Raw genomic sequence first — 15,900 nt, forward strand, 5'->3', positions numbered from 1 at the left:
GCCACCTTCTTAAAACCAGATTAGGTTTTCCTGCTATGGCTCCTATAACATGCTTTAATGACCCTATTAACACCCTTTACAATGGTTGTTTGCTTATTTAATCATCTGCCTTCCCTTCTATGCAGTAGTTTTAGGGGGCCAGAAATCTTGTAGATTTTGTTCAGCACTATAACCCTGGTACCTAACAACAGACACTTCCTAACTTTTTACTGACTCAATAACAAAAAAAAAAAAACTTTCTCATAAATCAATGTTCTTTTCTAGGAGCTCACAACTCATTTGAAACAGTGCTTCTAGTGTAAACATTTGGAAATTTTGGTAAATTTCTTTAGGCATGCTAATTTGATTAGCTGATGGTCTTAAAATGACTACAGTAAAATTCCAGGATCATGTAGTCACAGTGCCCTACACATCTGAATACTACATTTTACAACTCTTCCTTCGGCTCTTTCCTAGTTACAGTCGGTAACTTCCTGCCTATTCCTTATTTCAATTATTCCTTTCCAAAAAACACTTCAAGTCTCCTGCCATTTTGCTCTCAGTTTTCCATTCTCACCTACCTTACATTTTTCTTCATCCTTCTCCTAGTTGCTTTGTTCCATGTATCCAGGTATGTTTTACTTAGTCCTTCTGTTTTGTTTTGTTTTTGAGATGGAGTCTCACTTCTTCGCCCAGGCTGGAGTGCAACGGTGCAATCTTGGCTCACTGCAACCTCTGCTTCCCGGGTTCAAGCAGTTCTCCTGCCTCAGCCTCCCAAGTAGCTGGGACTACACGTGCCTGCCACCACGCTGGCTAATTTTTGTATTTTTAGTAGAGACGGGGTTCCACCATGTTGGCCAGGCTTGTCTTGAACCCCTGACCTCGGGTGATCCATCCGCCTCGGCCTCCCAAAGTGCTGGGATTACAGGCGTGAGCCACCGCACCCGGCCAGTCCTTCTGTTTTTCTCCTTTATTTCAGGTGTTATTTCCCCCACTGCACACTATGCATTCCTCAGCTGAAATGATCTGCTTCTGAAATTACTAGGAAGGTGAGCTGCTTCTCAAAAGGGAAACCATTACTTCTATATCCTGGGATGCTGAGGCACAGGGAAGATGTTCAATAAATATTTGTTGCTGTTGTTTTATTCTTCTTGAACCTTACTTTAACTTTTTATGACTAACCTTCGTTATTTCAGTTTCTTTTGCCTTATGAATCTGAATTCCTTAAGGGGAAGAAAGATATCCTACAGCTCCTATTTAAATCACATTCCTTAAGGGTCAAAAGACTCAGGACTCCAAGCATCATAGTTTTCATTAATTCTGTTTTCAAACTGGTTCACAGCAAGTCTTTAGGCATCAAGTATAAAATACTTCTTAGCATAGACAAGTGCATTCCATGTAAAATTTTGTATATGAAAATGAAACTTTTTAAGGAATGTGAGTCTCCCTCAAATTATCATGCCTAGAAAGGCACTGAAATTTGATAGCAGTCACATCTCACTCCCACTTGAGCTAAGTAATCACTTTGAAGCTGCGTGCTATATGGACTCTAGACTGCGTGTCACCACCAACAGTTCATTAACTAATCTAACAGTGCTGGACACCACAGCTCATACCCTACAGTTCAATACTTTATATCCACTCACTAATCAATGTTATTTCTATAAACCAATGAGAAGTCCTGAAAAACAACTTTTGTAATCACCTACTCTCCTGACTCATCCTTTTTATCTTTAAAAACTTGAGCCTCTCCTTTGTTCTTGGGAGCACTTTCCAGCATTTCCCAGGCCGCAGTCCTCAACTCTGGCCCAAATAAACTCTCCATATTAATTTTGCCTCAATTATTTTCTTTAGACGTGTATTTATAGCACAAAAACATACCAAAAAAAAAAATTTGTAACTCTTACCTCTTGGTTCGTTTTCTGACCTGGCTTCATATAGAAAATAAAAACTGTGTCAAAAGGACGACATGGCAAGAGATCCAGATACCCAATGTCATCAAAAAATCCAGGTATCGTGGAATCAAGTGCAATAAGGTGAGGAGGTAGACGACTATTTGCAGGTTCCTGCCACCAAAAGAAGAAAGAAGCAATTATTACCTATTTTCTTTCATTGTTATAATTATAAAAACAATACTTGCTCATGGCTTAATAAAAATTAAATTAAAAAATATAGAATGGTAGGAATAAACACAACCATAATCCTAAACTAAAGAAACTGTTTAACATACTTCCTTTTAGTTCTTTTATTTGCCTCTTTTTAAATTAAAGACAACTGAGATTATATTGTGTATATAATTTTTGGATCCTGTTTTCTCTATAATATTGTGCTTTCTAGAACTTACTTTTAATGTACCTTTTTTCTCATTCATTACTGGTGAAATGTGAAATGGTACAGCTACTTTGGAAGACAGTTTGGCAGTTTCTTACAAAGCCAAACATAGTCTTACCATGCGATGCAGCAACTGCACACCTTGGTATTTTCCCACAAACATCCAACAAAAGCCTGCACACAAATGTTTATAGCAGCTTTATTCATAATAACCAAAACGTGGAAGCAACCAAGATGTCTTTCAATCAATGAAGGGATAAATCAACTGTGATACATCCATACAACTCAGCAATAAAAAGAAATAAACCATCAAATCAAAAAGACACATTAAATGCATACTGAATGAAGAAACCTTAAATGCATACTGATAAAAGTGAAAAAAGCCAGTGTGACAGGACTACATACTGTATGATTCCAACTACATGACATTCTGAAAAAGGTAAAACTATAGAGAAACAGTACAAAGACCAGTGGCTGCTAGGTGTTGAGTGAGGAGTGAAGAGGGAGGGATGAATAGGTGGAGTACAGGAGATTTTTAGGGCAGTAAAACTATTTGTACAACTGTAATGGTAGACACGTCATTATACACTTGTCAAACCCCAGAGACCTGTACAGCACAGAGTGAACCCTATTGTAAATCACCAACTTCGGTTAGTAATGCACCAATACACTTTCATCAATCGTAACAAATGCACCACATCAATGCAAGATGTTAATAACAGGGGAAACTTGGCTGTGGGGAAGGTGTATGACAGCTCTCTACCCTTTCTGCTCAATTGTTCTGAAAACCTAAATCTTCTCTAAAAAAATTAAGTCTACAAATTTTTCAGAAATGCATTTTTGTTTTGTTTTCCTCTTAATCGCCTATCTTCTTTGAGATCTTGATCTTGCCAAACAAGGTTTTGCTAACCGTAGTATATCTTTTAGGAAAGCATCCTCCAGAGAAAGCAAGAATGATTGTCTTTCACACTGGCAAGGATTGTGAGTCTAGCCTTCTAGTCAATTACATAACATTCCTAGCAAGGTCTAGGGCAATATTCTATAATCAAAGACAATAATATTTCTGCAGTCAAACATAAGTGTATTCACACTAAGTGACATAAAACTATAAACAGCCTGATGTCAATTCAGGTCCAATTTTGCCACTAAATGAATTTACTACAAATATATAAAAAATTTTCCAGTTTTCAGTTTTTACTTTGAAATCACGGATAAGGAATTGTGGACCTGAAGCATGTTGCAATACACCTTGTAGACCAGAATGTTCTCATTCTTTTTTTTTTTTTTTTTAAGTAAGGTATTTCTTCAGCTTGTTCTTCTGTATGATCTTCTAAGCCAGGAACATAACACATACATATTTTATATCTCTTAATAATTATTAAAAATTTCTTCCTCTATGTCTTATACATAGTTTGTTAAGGTAACTTTTGTCAATATCACAGCTGTAAATGGGGCATTTTTGCATTGTATTTTTAACTGAATATCATAGACATGATCATTAATTTTTGTACTTTTTTGTATGGCAACCTTAACTCTCATTTATTTTAAAGATTTTATTGATTTTCTTATGGTTGTCAAACTAGAAGTCATATTACCTACAAACTGTCTTCTCATTTCCAATGATTTTTACCTCTTAGTTTAACATTTCATTGACTTTCCTCATTTTTGTACTGTACTGTAGTTATATAAGAATTTATCATCACAGGAAGGTCCTCATGTCTTTATTTTGCAATTTCCTGCTAATCTATAATTATTTAAAACTAGAAAGTTTAAAAAATGTCATTGACTAAAAAATTCTCTTTGTTAAATAGTAGTCAAGGTAGATAACTTTTACCTCTGATTTTAACAAAAGATTCCTCTAGTTTGCTCCTGGGTTGCCATTTAGAGAAATCTTTTAAAGTAAGAACCTACACTAGTAGTGCTGGCTTAGTTTGTTATTTTTTTAAAAATCAGAATATGATTCTAATAAATACGGACTTACTGCTTCATTGTCTGAACTGCTAATGGGACCAAATTATTTTCTTAATAGCTTTATTAATATTTCCCGGTAATTAATTGCTAAGTTCCTGGGATAAATCTTATTTGATCATGGAAAACAATTCACTTAACATGCTATTAATTCAGAACTAAGTCTGCTTAGCATTCCCTTTAATACTTTTGTACATACATTCATAAGTAAAACTGGTTTGTAGTTTTGTATGTATGAGCTGTCTGGTTTAAGTTATTAGAAATATTCTAAGGTTCATAAACCAGGTAACTTTATTTTTCCTATGTTCTCATACAGATGAGAAAGCATGATAATTATTTTCTCAAAAGCTTAAGTTTCAACTAGAACAGAAACAGAAGTGGAAAACTATAATCTCAGAAACAAGGCTATTAGGGCCTTTCTTGTGTCCCTGAAGTCCATAGGAAGCATTAATTTTCTTCTAGTATATTTTTATTTACTGCTTCTACTCTGTTCAATTTTCTCCACTAGGAATATGACTAATGATTTATAAGTTGTGTCTTTTTTCCTTGCCTTCCCTATTTACCACTATATTTCTTATAATTTTCCTCTCTCTGCTCTTTTATTCTGCATTTTAAGTTTTTATGTTCATATGCTGCATCAAACTCAATTTTCTACAAAAAAAAAATACAAAAATACAAAAAAAAAATTTTCCCTCTACATACTGAAATACAAAATCAAACAGCAATGTCCCCATTACTCTCCTACAAAGCTAAATGGCCTACAACCAGGTAGTTCCTAGGGAGTAAGGGCAGGGGACAATTTATGCAATAAGCAACTTCTTGCTTGGCAATCTTCAGTAGTACTTTTCAAAACAAACAGGACTTAGAATAAATTCCAAGTCCACCTCCAGACAAGTTATTTCACATGTTTGAGCCTCTATGTCCACATCTATAAAACAGGAATAGCATCACTTGTCTTGTACATTTTTTTTTTCCAAGAGACAGGGTCTCACTCTGTCAACCAGGCTGGAGTGTAGTGGAGTGACCATAACTCACTGTAACCTCGAACTCTCAGGCTCAAGCAATCCTCTTGCCTCAGACTCCTGAGAAGCTAGTATTATAGGTGTGCCACCACACCCAGCTAATTTTTAAAAACAATTTTTCGTAGAGATGGGGGGGGGTCTCACTATGTTGCCCAGGCTGGTCTTGAACTCCTGGCCTCGTGATCCTCCTGCCTTGGGCTTCCAAAGTGCTGGGATTATAGGCATAAGGCACCGCACCTGGCTGTAAAACTGTTTTACGGCTAATGGAATTAAGAATAATGGCAATATTTATCTTACAGGCTGGCTTACTTTGTGCTAAGTACTATACCAAGTATCTTCTACGAGTTAACACATTTAATCTTCACATGATCAATGAGATGGATACTTTTATCATCCTCACTTTATAGATGATGAGGAACTAAGACAAGATGAGAAACTCACAAAAGACCACATAGCTGGCAAGCAGTGATTCCAGGACATAAAGCCAGACAGTTTGATCTTACAAACTAGACAACATAAGAAGTGCTTGACTTACAAATACTACAGTTCTTTTCTAAAAGAGGCATGAAAGAGCAAAGTTAATTGTAGCTTATATTTTTAGTAATAATGCTTACCAGGGGAAGATTTTTAACATTCTTTTTCTAATTATCTATAGATTTCATTTATCTGTGTAATATGGGTACTGTGTTATCTAGGAAAATTCAGAGTTAGATGTATCATCAAACCAGTCCCCTCAGACAGAACTCTGAATGCATTCATGGGGAGACCTGTACTGGCGCACAAACTATAACCTAGAGCAGCACAGAATTTCATTTATTTGTACGCAGGGTAAAATTTTAACCAGTTTTTTTTTTAATTTGCTTCTATCCTCATAAAAATATTTTAGCTATTGTCAGCTGAATGTTAACTTGTGAATATATTTATTCATAAAAGTTCATGAAAATTACCTTCAGTGCTTCCAAGGACAAAAATCCAAAGTGTGAGAGAAAAAGGCGGGCTGTTTGGAATTCCTGGGCAGGAGGCGGGGGCTTGCAATCCGTAACTGGGTCAGGAAAACTTCTCTTCTGCAATTCCTCCTCACTCTGTTGCTCAAGGTGTATTTCATAAGCAATCTGCTGGGCCATGCCACTCCTTAATTTTTCATGTCTCTCTTCTAACTGTAATAAACCAAATATTTCATTTTTTGAAACTATTATCAAACTAGTAAGGCCAATCTTAAGTCTTTTTGTTTTGTTTTTTTTTTGAGACTGGGGTCTCTCTATGTTGACCAAGCTGGTCTTGAACTTCTGGGCTCAAGTGATCCTCCTACCTTAGGCTCCCAAAGTGCTAGGATTACAGGCATGAGCCCCACTGCACCTAGCTAAGTCAATCTTAATTTTAAAATGAAAATAAAGCTACAAACAACAAAGAAAATGAAGATAATTTTCAGTGATCAACATTTTGATTCAGTTCAATGTAGAGTATGCCATTAAGCAAACATGGTTCAAGGTTAAAACAAATGCCAAAAAAACTTCCCTATACCTTCAACAATTGCTCCTTCATGTTCTTGCTGTAAATGAAAACATTCAGTCTCTGGTTCCCTTCAAATAGGCAAGAAAGGGGGCAGAGCTGTCGCTGTCACCCCTCGCTTGCAGATCACTGTCCATCTTCACCCTGACATGCTCCCTGTGTTTTGAATTCCTCATCTGTATGGATGACATGACTGTACTCTTAGAGACTTCTCCCACCTTTCCTTCTGATCAGTCCTTGTTTAAAGTTCCATCCCCCGGTGAGTGACGATCCTTCTAACAACCTGGCTCAGAATTCTACAAGCTCCTCAACCTTTACAACTTTGGCCATCCATGAAAACAAACTTGAATCTGATATGTGCCCTGCTTTCCAGGGCTGTAAGTCTGAAATTCCCTCTCCAATCATAAGGCACCTTGTGCAACTCCTATCCCTTCACTCCCTGAGCTCGTGTTCTACTATTGCTGTGGGGCACTCAACCCCTCCCCCTGCTTTCCCACTCCACTAGCATCCTTCTGGCTTTATCTGCTTTCCAACTAAACTGAAGCCCCCACATCTAACAGCTAAATACCCTCTCCTTAAGCACATTAAATAGCTGTGTTGAACCTCCTTCCAAATTTCCACACCTGTCAATCTCCACACCAAATTCTTTACTTATGCTTCCAGATCCCAAGGACTTTTGAAGAAAGTCAGCAGAGTGAGTTAAATAACTTCACTATAGATAATGCTACTTAACCTCAGCTGCATTGCCTGGCAATTCTTAAGAACTGTCTTGGATCCCCTATTACACTGCCAAGAACCAGGATTAAAATTTTCATAAACTTCTTCAATTTCCCTCCTTTCCTAAATGTCTCTGAACCTTCACCTACTCCCTCCTTCTGTCTTAGAAGTATCTCTTTTCTAGACTAGACTCTTGACCCTACTGCCTCTATTACTTGTAAGTCCCACTGCCCATCTTACAGTGTTAGCCAGACCCCTCTCTACTAGTTTCTTCCTTTCAATCTATAAGCATGTTCATAATCCTCACATCCTTGAATGTAAAAAAATATTTAAAAACTAGCCTTTTCTGGCCAGGTGCGATGGCTCACGCCTGTAATTCCCAGCACTTTGGGAGGCAAAGGCGGTTGGATCACCTGAGGTCAGCAGTTCGAGACCAGCTTGGCCAACATGGTGAAATCCCGTCTCTACTAAAAATACAAAAATTGGCCAGGCGTGGTGGCGTGCACCTGTAATCACAGCTACTCGGGAGGCTGAGGTAGGAGAATTGCTTGAACCCGGGAGGCGGAGATTGCAGTGAGCTGAGAATGTGCAACTGTACTCCAGTCTGGGCAACAAGAGCGAAACTCCAACTCAAAAAAGAAAAAAAAAAAAACAAAAAACTAGCCTTTTCTTTCCTTAATGAGGCCATTTCCTCAAGCTATAATATTACCCATTCTGTTTCCTTGCCTTTACTGTTAACAGTGTAGTTTCTATTCACTGCCTCTCCCTCAATGCATTCACTCCCCAGCCCTTTGAACTGTCCCTCCTACTGTACACACCTGTTCTCAAAGGTCACCTAAATTTCATGCCAAAATCCAGGGGACTTTTTCTATTCCTTCTTCTCCCTGGTCTCTCCAGCATTGGAGAGTGTAGCCCTTCCTGTTCTCTCATGTCCTGACATACTTCTGTCCCTGACTTCTTAAAATTCTTCTCCCTTGACCTAAGAGACAGTTATCTTAATTAACTCTCTAAATTAATCTAAAGCCAAATAAATTTTTCCCATCTTCCCAAACCTATCCTCTTCCTAATGTTTGTATTTCTGTAAATGGCACTGATATCTCTTTGTCACTCAAGCTCAAAATCTAAAATTCTTTGGCTCTTTTCCTTCCCTCATCAATTCACGACTGCTTGGATCTACCTCCACAATACATTTTATATATTAAAATTCCGTATCAGTGAAATAGTCCTTCCTTTCTTATAAAGACTTAGATTTTCATAATAGTCACTGAACTGGTCTTCCTTCTCCAAATAACTCTATTACCAGAGTCTGATCATGTCACGACACTACTGAAACCTACCACGAACAGCCAGGCAGCCCAGCGACACCTCTAAGAGATATGCAGTTCCTTTCGATCAGCCACAATCTGTTTGTCTTAAACATGGTAACCTCCTGGATGATGGAGGCCCATGTCATCTTACAAATCATCTCCAACAACACTAAAAGCATTGTCTTGACCATGGAAGTCGTAAGAATGTTTCTATTCATCCCCTTGACAGCAGCTAAAAATAATGTACTTACTTCTTCAGTGACTATTTCATGCAAATCTGGAATGCTGAGATCTGCTTTCACAAAAGGAATCTTGTCCACCTCTTCAGGAAACGGCCGATGTTTCACAGAATATTTAAATCCAACGTCATTTTTAGGAACTGGGCGAGGTTCAGGCACAAAAAGCTGTTAAAACAAGTAACATTATGTTTATTACACAGGGTCCAATACCCATCTGTAATGACATGTATTTCCCTGGTCTCTTAGGGCCTGTGTTTCCCTAGGATTACATGTCACAAAAACTCACTCAGAACCTGCAAATGCTACAGATAACAATAAAGGGAAGCAGCCCGTGCCCCTCTGTACTCTATTTTCCTAAAAATATTCATTGACTTCTTACAGATCTCATGACTGACAAATGGGCTGTGGACCTCTACTGCTGCAGGCCTGAATCTCCCACATTCAGTGGTAATCCAATGGGTAAAGCATTTTGGAGCTTTAAGACTCAAACTTTCTTCCCCAGGGGCTCTCACATCATTCCATATAATTAAAGACAAATTTGGCTTCACTGGGCATCTCTAGAAAGTGATTTTAACAAGAACCTTAATACGGCTTAATTGAGAGTATGGGCACCACATCTAGGTCTTCATAGCTCCAAATCCATGCTTTAATATGTATATGGGTACATGGTGAACCCTAAACAAATTTTAGCTCCTTTCCTGGTCCCCTTCCTCTTCAGGCTTCAATGCTAACTTACTGGCTTACAGAGTTGCTGACAGAATGTGATCTGTACCCTCCCCCAAAAATAGAGTACTGGGTGATAAACACATTACATCTAACAGAGACATCTAAGATATTAAATGATTTTAGGCACATGTTCCAATTTTGTGGTGTCTCTCAAATGCTGGTGAAATATTAAGTCATATTTTAAATTTTTAATAGCAGAAGTAAAAGCTTACAATGTTATAAGTGAAAAGAGCAGTATACAAAATGACTCAAATTCTATTCAAGTGTTATTGTGTATGAAAAGAAAAAAAAAGGGAAGGAAATCCAATAAAATATTAGCAGTGGTTATATTCCTCTGGATAGTGAGTAAAGGTGATTTAAAATTTCTTCGTTATCTGAATTTTCCAACTTCTCAAGTATTATTCACATAATTACAAATGTAATAAAATAAACTGCACCCCAAAAGAGTTCATTAAATTATACACAGCATATGTGTGTGTGTGTGTGTGTGTATGTATTTTTTTTTTTTTTTAAATTAGGCTGGGCGTGACAGCTCTTATCTGTAATCCTAACACTTTGGGAAGCTGAGGTGGGAAGATCACTTGAAGACAGGAGTTTGGGATCAGCCTGGGCAACAAAGCAAGACCTTATCTCTACAAAAAATTTTAAAAATGAACTGGGTGCCATGCATGTGCCTATAGTCTCAGCTACTCAGGAGGATGAGGCAAGAGGATCACTGGAGCCCAGGAGTTCGAGGCTGCAGTGAGCTATGATTACACCACTGCACTCCAGTCTGGGCAACGGAACAAGACCCTGACTCTTTAAAAAAAAAAAAAAAATTTATACAATATATTACCCATTATTACATAAGAACAAATCATATAAAACAATTTCAAACTAAGTCCTGTTGATGGGCACATCAAAAGTCCCACCAAATTTTTTTTCACGTATGGTATATATCTGACTTTTATTACATGTAAAATTACATGGAAAAAACTGGGGTCATTGTCCACAACAGCAATTACTCCTAAGTAGATGTCAGAATCACCTGGAAAGCTTTCTGAAAAGACACCTGCCTTGAAGATGTCTTTAAAGAGTAATTGAGTACATCTGGAATTCTAGGTTCCTAGATGATTCTGATACGAACCCACTGACTGAGAATCTGGCTAGGGATCAAAAATATTCATTTGATCTGTGTCTTCTGTTGGAATGTTACCTAACCTTTAAATTACAAAACACACACACACACTTCCCTGTAACTTCTGATGAATACCTTCTGATTTGCTTTTGCTCCTCTGGGTAAAAGACAAAGCTGTTGTGCCCAAGCAAGTCTTCCAGACATCCCCCGGACCAGCACAGTGACAGAGGGGAAAAAATCATCTAGAATAAAATATGTACATAAAAGTTTTAATTTCAGACAACCACCATTTAAAATAAACTTGTTATCAACTGCAGAGCTTCTCATAATCAAAGGCCCAACAGTGTTTCCTAAGCTTTGATCTTTTGTGTACCACCTCTGTGGTTTCTGCCGTACCCGTACCCGTACCCGTGTACTGTAAGTACTATTACTTTGTATCAACCACTCTTGTGCATCTCTAAATGGAAAATCATGAATTTTGGCATGCTAATTATATAATCTTAAAGCACATGCTTAAAAATACATAAAATAATGTTCACTAATGTATCAACTAAGATCATCTCACATACCTCCAATGGTACATGTACACATCTGTGGGAAACACTGTCCTAGTAAATACTCTTAACCTCCCAATGTTGGAAACAACTTAAGTGTAGAAAGATAGACTGGGTGTTTGCAGTGTTAGTGTTATATCTGCCCATGCCTTTGTGTACCACTGACCACCACAGGCAGGCACTGTTCCATCTCAGCAGAAGTTCAGGGACATGATGGGTGTGGTAAAAAAAAAAAAAAAAACTCAGGAGGGACTTCCTGAGTGACCCAGATCCTTTTTTTTTATTCTTCCGTCTCAGATATGGAAGTCAAATGACTTCAAACTTCTCTATAATTTCTTCTTATTACAATAAACTATTAAAATGTCCTCGTAAATCTGTACAATTCCAATTGCTTATATTTTTGGTAAACTTCCTATGCAATGAAATTATTTGAAATGCAAGTAGGAGAATCTTAAAAAAGCTGGAAAAAGGCCAGGAAGCCTGAAGGGGACACTGGGATTTTGCAGACTCCTCAGCAAATGGCTTGGAGTAGGAGGCTGGAGGAATCATGAACAGGCACAGGCTAGGAAAAAAAGCCAAGCAAGCTCCAGGTCTAGGGTAGAGAAGGATGAGATGCCTGTAGAAAAGACTTGGGAGTAGCAGTTCTGAAGTTAGACAATAATAAAAGGCACCATTCCATTTCATATTAATGTCACCACATCTTACCACAACACAATAGAAGTTTATGATGGTATTCTTTTCATCTCAAACTACATGGAAATGTCTCACTTTCACTTTATGGATTTATGAGCTCCTACTCATATAATCAACAATACTGGCACAGAACTCTTCGCCTTTACAAAGGCAAGAAGGCAAATCTTGAATCACTGAGCAAATCCTATCACTGTGCGACAACAATAATAGAAAGGGACAATATAGGGTTTAGAAAATCTGGGCTCTAGTCCCAAGTAACCCTGGGCAAGTCATATACCCTCTGTGAGCCTGAGTTTTTTCACTCATAACTAAGGGAATTGTATACCAGGTGATTCCATGGGTCACTTTATACCCACAGATTCTGTAACCTTCACTTTCCTTCCCCTTCCCAGCAATAAGGGTCTGAGAACACGTTTCTTTTACATACTGGCTGATGCCAATTACCATCAGAAAAAAAAATGTACTTGTGGATAGTTTGGGTCGCAGTGATAATCACATATTGTGAGATGGCTTATAATTGAGGGGGAGAGAAAGGAGGAAAACAGTGCATGTTGTGTTAATGGAAAATCACTGAAGGATTTTCAGTAGGGCATTGGCATGGTCATTTGTAGTTGAGGATGAATACTATGGTGGCAGCAAGTAGGATGGAAGTAGGGAAAACACATGTTAGAACTGGCAAGGGGTTTGGGGGTTGGGGGAATCAGAGTAGGTAGGAAACAACTGTAATAATCTAGGTGAGAAATAATAAGGACCTGCACTTGGATGTATTGGGAAAATACAGAGGAAAGGAAAGATTCAAGGGTCCCTGGGAAGATGGAAACTTAGAAACTAATTATATAAGTGAGTAACAGGAAGGGGCAGGTAAAGATAACTCCTCAAATTTCTAGCCTGTAGGTAGCACCAACAATTGATACAGAACATGAGGAGTGAGAGGGAAGGGAGCAGAGGGGCAGGATCCAAAGTTCAAGGGGAAAGAAAAAGTGACAAAGATAAACAACACAATGGAACCCACTAAAACACCACTTTTTATAAAACTACAGAGCTGGTTCGGATGCACATCAAGAGCCTTTAAAACACTCTAAAAATATGTATATTCTATTTTTTGGCCCCCTATTTTTCAGGTGCTATTGTCCCACAGCTAGAAGTCTTTCTGACCTACTTAGAATCTGTAGGCTGTCCTTCCCTGATCCTGGAAACAGCTTCATGGTACTGGTAACACTGATTAAGCAGTAGAGAAGGCTCAAAGTACTTATAAACTTACTCTGCTCATTTCCAAGAGGTTGTTCCAGCATTGCCAGGATGACACTGTTATCCAAGACAAAGTACCGGAAACTATGCTTGTTTATGGTTGGCAGCCTGGAGTATTTAATCAAAGTGGTCTCATTCACAAGACTACAAGGAGAGGCAGGACCACTAGGTGACGGAAATGCGCCAAGCAACTGCATAATGCTATGGAGAATGGAAAAGATAACAGTTAATTCCCAAAGCAAAATCTTCAGTTTACCTTGTGCATCAATGTGTCCCCTTCTACTCTTCTGAATTTTAATTGACCACAGCCATGCTTCTTGACAGGTCAGATTTACTCCTTGTGGTGAATGCCATGGCATGCTGTCCAGACTCTCCCCTCCAAGATTAAAAAGCCCATTACCCCAGATGCATACTTGTATGTCTTTATTTCAGAGACATTTAATCTGCCTTTCCAGTCTGGTCAATATCCAGAAGAGAAAATGCAGTTAGGCTGGTATAATTTGATCTCAGTGACCTACTCCCTTACCAGCAACCTATCTGATATCTTAGAATCTTGCATGGAACACAGCAAGCTCATATTCCATATGCTTTGTGACAACCGTCTCTATCCCATTTTAGAAAACCAAAGCCATATTTTCTCATTATTGATCTCCTGGTGTTTAAAAGCCGTATTTTCTCATTATTGATCTCCTGGTGTTTTCTCCTATTTTCTGCAAACCATTAGAGGCCTGAACTTAATGCCAAGTTCTCCTGGTCCCTGAAGTTCTGAGACAGTCTTCCTTTTAAGAGGAGAGGAAACGGAAGAAAAATAATCTGCTGAGCAATGTTGACTTCCATTGTTAGAGATCTTTGGGTTCAAACCTTAGAGCGAAAGAGGAGAGGCCATTCAAGATGAGAGTTGAGATGACAAATGTGGTGTTGTGGAATACTGATCTTCCAATTGAGATGCATATGAAGGGCCAGATGATATTAGAACCACAAGATAAAATCTTTGTTTTAACTTTAAGATACTTTCTTTCTATGCTACAGTTCCTTCATTATAAAATGGGAATAATAATGGTACCTATCTGATAGGATTGTTATAATATTATGTGATATAGTATCATAATATCACAACAATTGACATAATATCCTAACAATCCTATTCTCATAGGTACCACTATTATTCCCATATAGCATTATTATTCCCATTTCATATTATACGAAATAACATTTCATATAATATCATGAACTTGCAGATAGATTTAAAAGTCCCTGTGGACCTGAAGGAAGTGCTCTGATGATGTGCTTTGTGAGCCTATCTGTTCAATATTTTTATCAAGGTATTTAGAATACACAGGATATGCTCATTAAATGTCCAGTTGACCAAAAGCTGAGCTGCAGAGATAATATACCATAGAAAGAGTTGAGATCCAAAAGAATCTTAAAGACTAAAAATAATGAGGTAAATCTTAGATAAAGAAATTTCAGGTTTAAATGTAAAGTTCTGTGCATTACTTTCAAACACTCCCAAACAAGTACAGGATGAGAAAAACAGATGAAAGGTAAACGTGTGAAAAGAAACTCAAGGATTTTAGTTGACTTAATGCAAATCGCCAAGTTCTCAAAAATGCAATGCAGTCTGAGTACATTTTAATGAAAATGTAATATTACATAGAGTTTAAAGATCATCAAATCATATCTAGAATATTGTACTCGGCTGGGTGCAGAAGGCTCACACCTGTAATCCCAGCACTTTGGGAGGCCGAGGCCAGAGGTCTGCTTGAGCTCAGGAATTTGAGACCAGCCTGGGCAACACAAGGAAACCTCAGCTCTATTTCTTTAAAAAAATACAGCTGCGTACACTGGCTCACACCTGTAATCCCAGCACTTTGGGAGGCCGAGGCGGATGGACCACCTGAGGTCAGGAGTTCAAGACCAGCTTGACCAACGTGGCAAAACTCCGTCTCTACTAAAAATACAAAAATCAGTGGGGTGTGGTGGCATGCGCCTGTAGTCGCAGGTACTCAGGAAGCTGAGGCAGGAGAATTGCTTGACTCTGGGAGGCGGCAGTTGCAGTGAGCCAAGATCATGCCATTGCACTCCAGCCTGGATGACAGGGTGAGATTCTGTCTCAAGAAAAAAATACAAAATAATAGAGTATTATACTCTGTAAACCACCTGTAAGAGGCGCATAGTCAAACCTATGCCAGTTGAGAATAACCAGGATGATAAAGGTACTTGAATCTTTGTAATACTTAAAAAAAAACAAACAAACTGAAGGTAATAGCAGAAATGAACCAGAGAGAACATGAAGACTGCTTTTGGATACTGCTACTGCTACTGCCTGGACAAAAAGGATTTAATGATCAAATGTATGAATTAGAACCAACACATAGAAGTGGGAGAGATTTTAGCTCGATGTAAACATCAAGTTTTTAACAATTAAAATGAAATGGGCAACCTTGGGGGTTAGAAAATCCCCAAATTAGAGGCTAAATAACTTGGTAC

The 15,900-nt window shown here is 38.2% G+C and overlaps 1 protein-coding gene across 6 annotated transcripts in view; it reads right to left on the reverse strand.

The window, feature by feature from the left end:
* RALGAPB (Ral GTPase activating protein non-catalytic subunit beta) overlaps positions 1 to 15,900 on the reverse strand; it is a 105,954-nt gene that overhangs the window by 18,422 nt on the left and 71,632 nt on the right. For all 6 annotated transcript variants that reach the window (XM_032141899.2, XM_058432768.1, XM_058432771.1 and 3 more), the window contains 5 exons: positions 13,424 to 13,611; positions 11,051 to 11,157; positions 9,085 to 9,237; positions 6,248 to 6,457; positions 1,887 to 2,045 (listed from right to left, as the gene is read on the reverse strand). In XM_032141899.2, the coding sequence (XP_031997790.1) occupies positions 1,887 to 2,045; positions 6,248 to 6,457; positions 9,085 to 9,237; positions 11,051 to 11,157; positions 13,424 to 13,611 (817 nt within the window). The remainder of the gene's footprint in view (positions 1 to 1,886; positions 2,046 to 6,247; positions 6,458 to 9,084; positions 9,238 to 11,050; positions 11,158 to 13,423; positions 13,612 to 15,900) is intronic.

This window comes from Hylobates moloch, unplaced genomic scaffold (assembly GCF_009828535.3).
Source record: "Hylobates moloch isolate HMO894 unplaced genomic scaffold, HMol_V3 SCAFFOLD_21, whole genome shotgun sequence".
NCBI lineage: Eukaryota > Metazoa > Chordata > Mammalia > Primates > Hylobatidae > Hylobates > Hylobates moloch.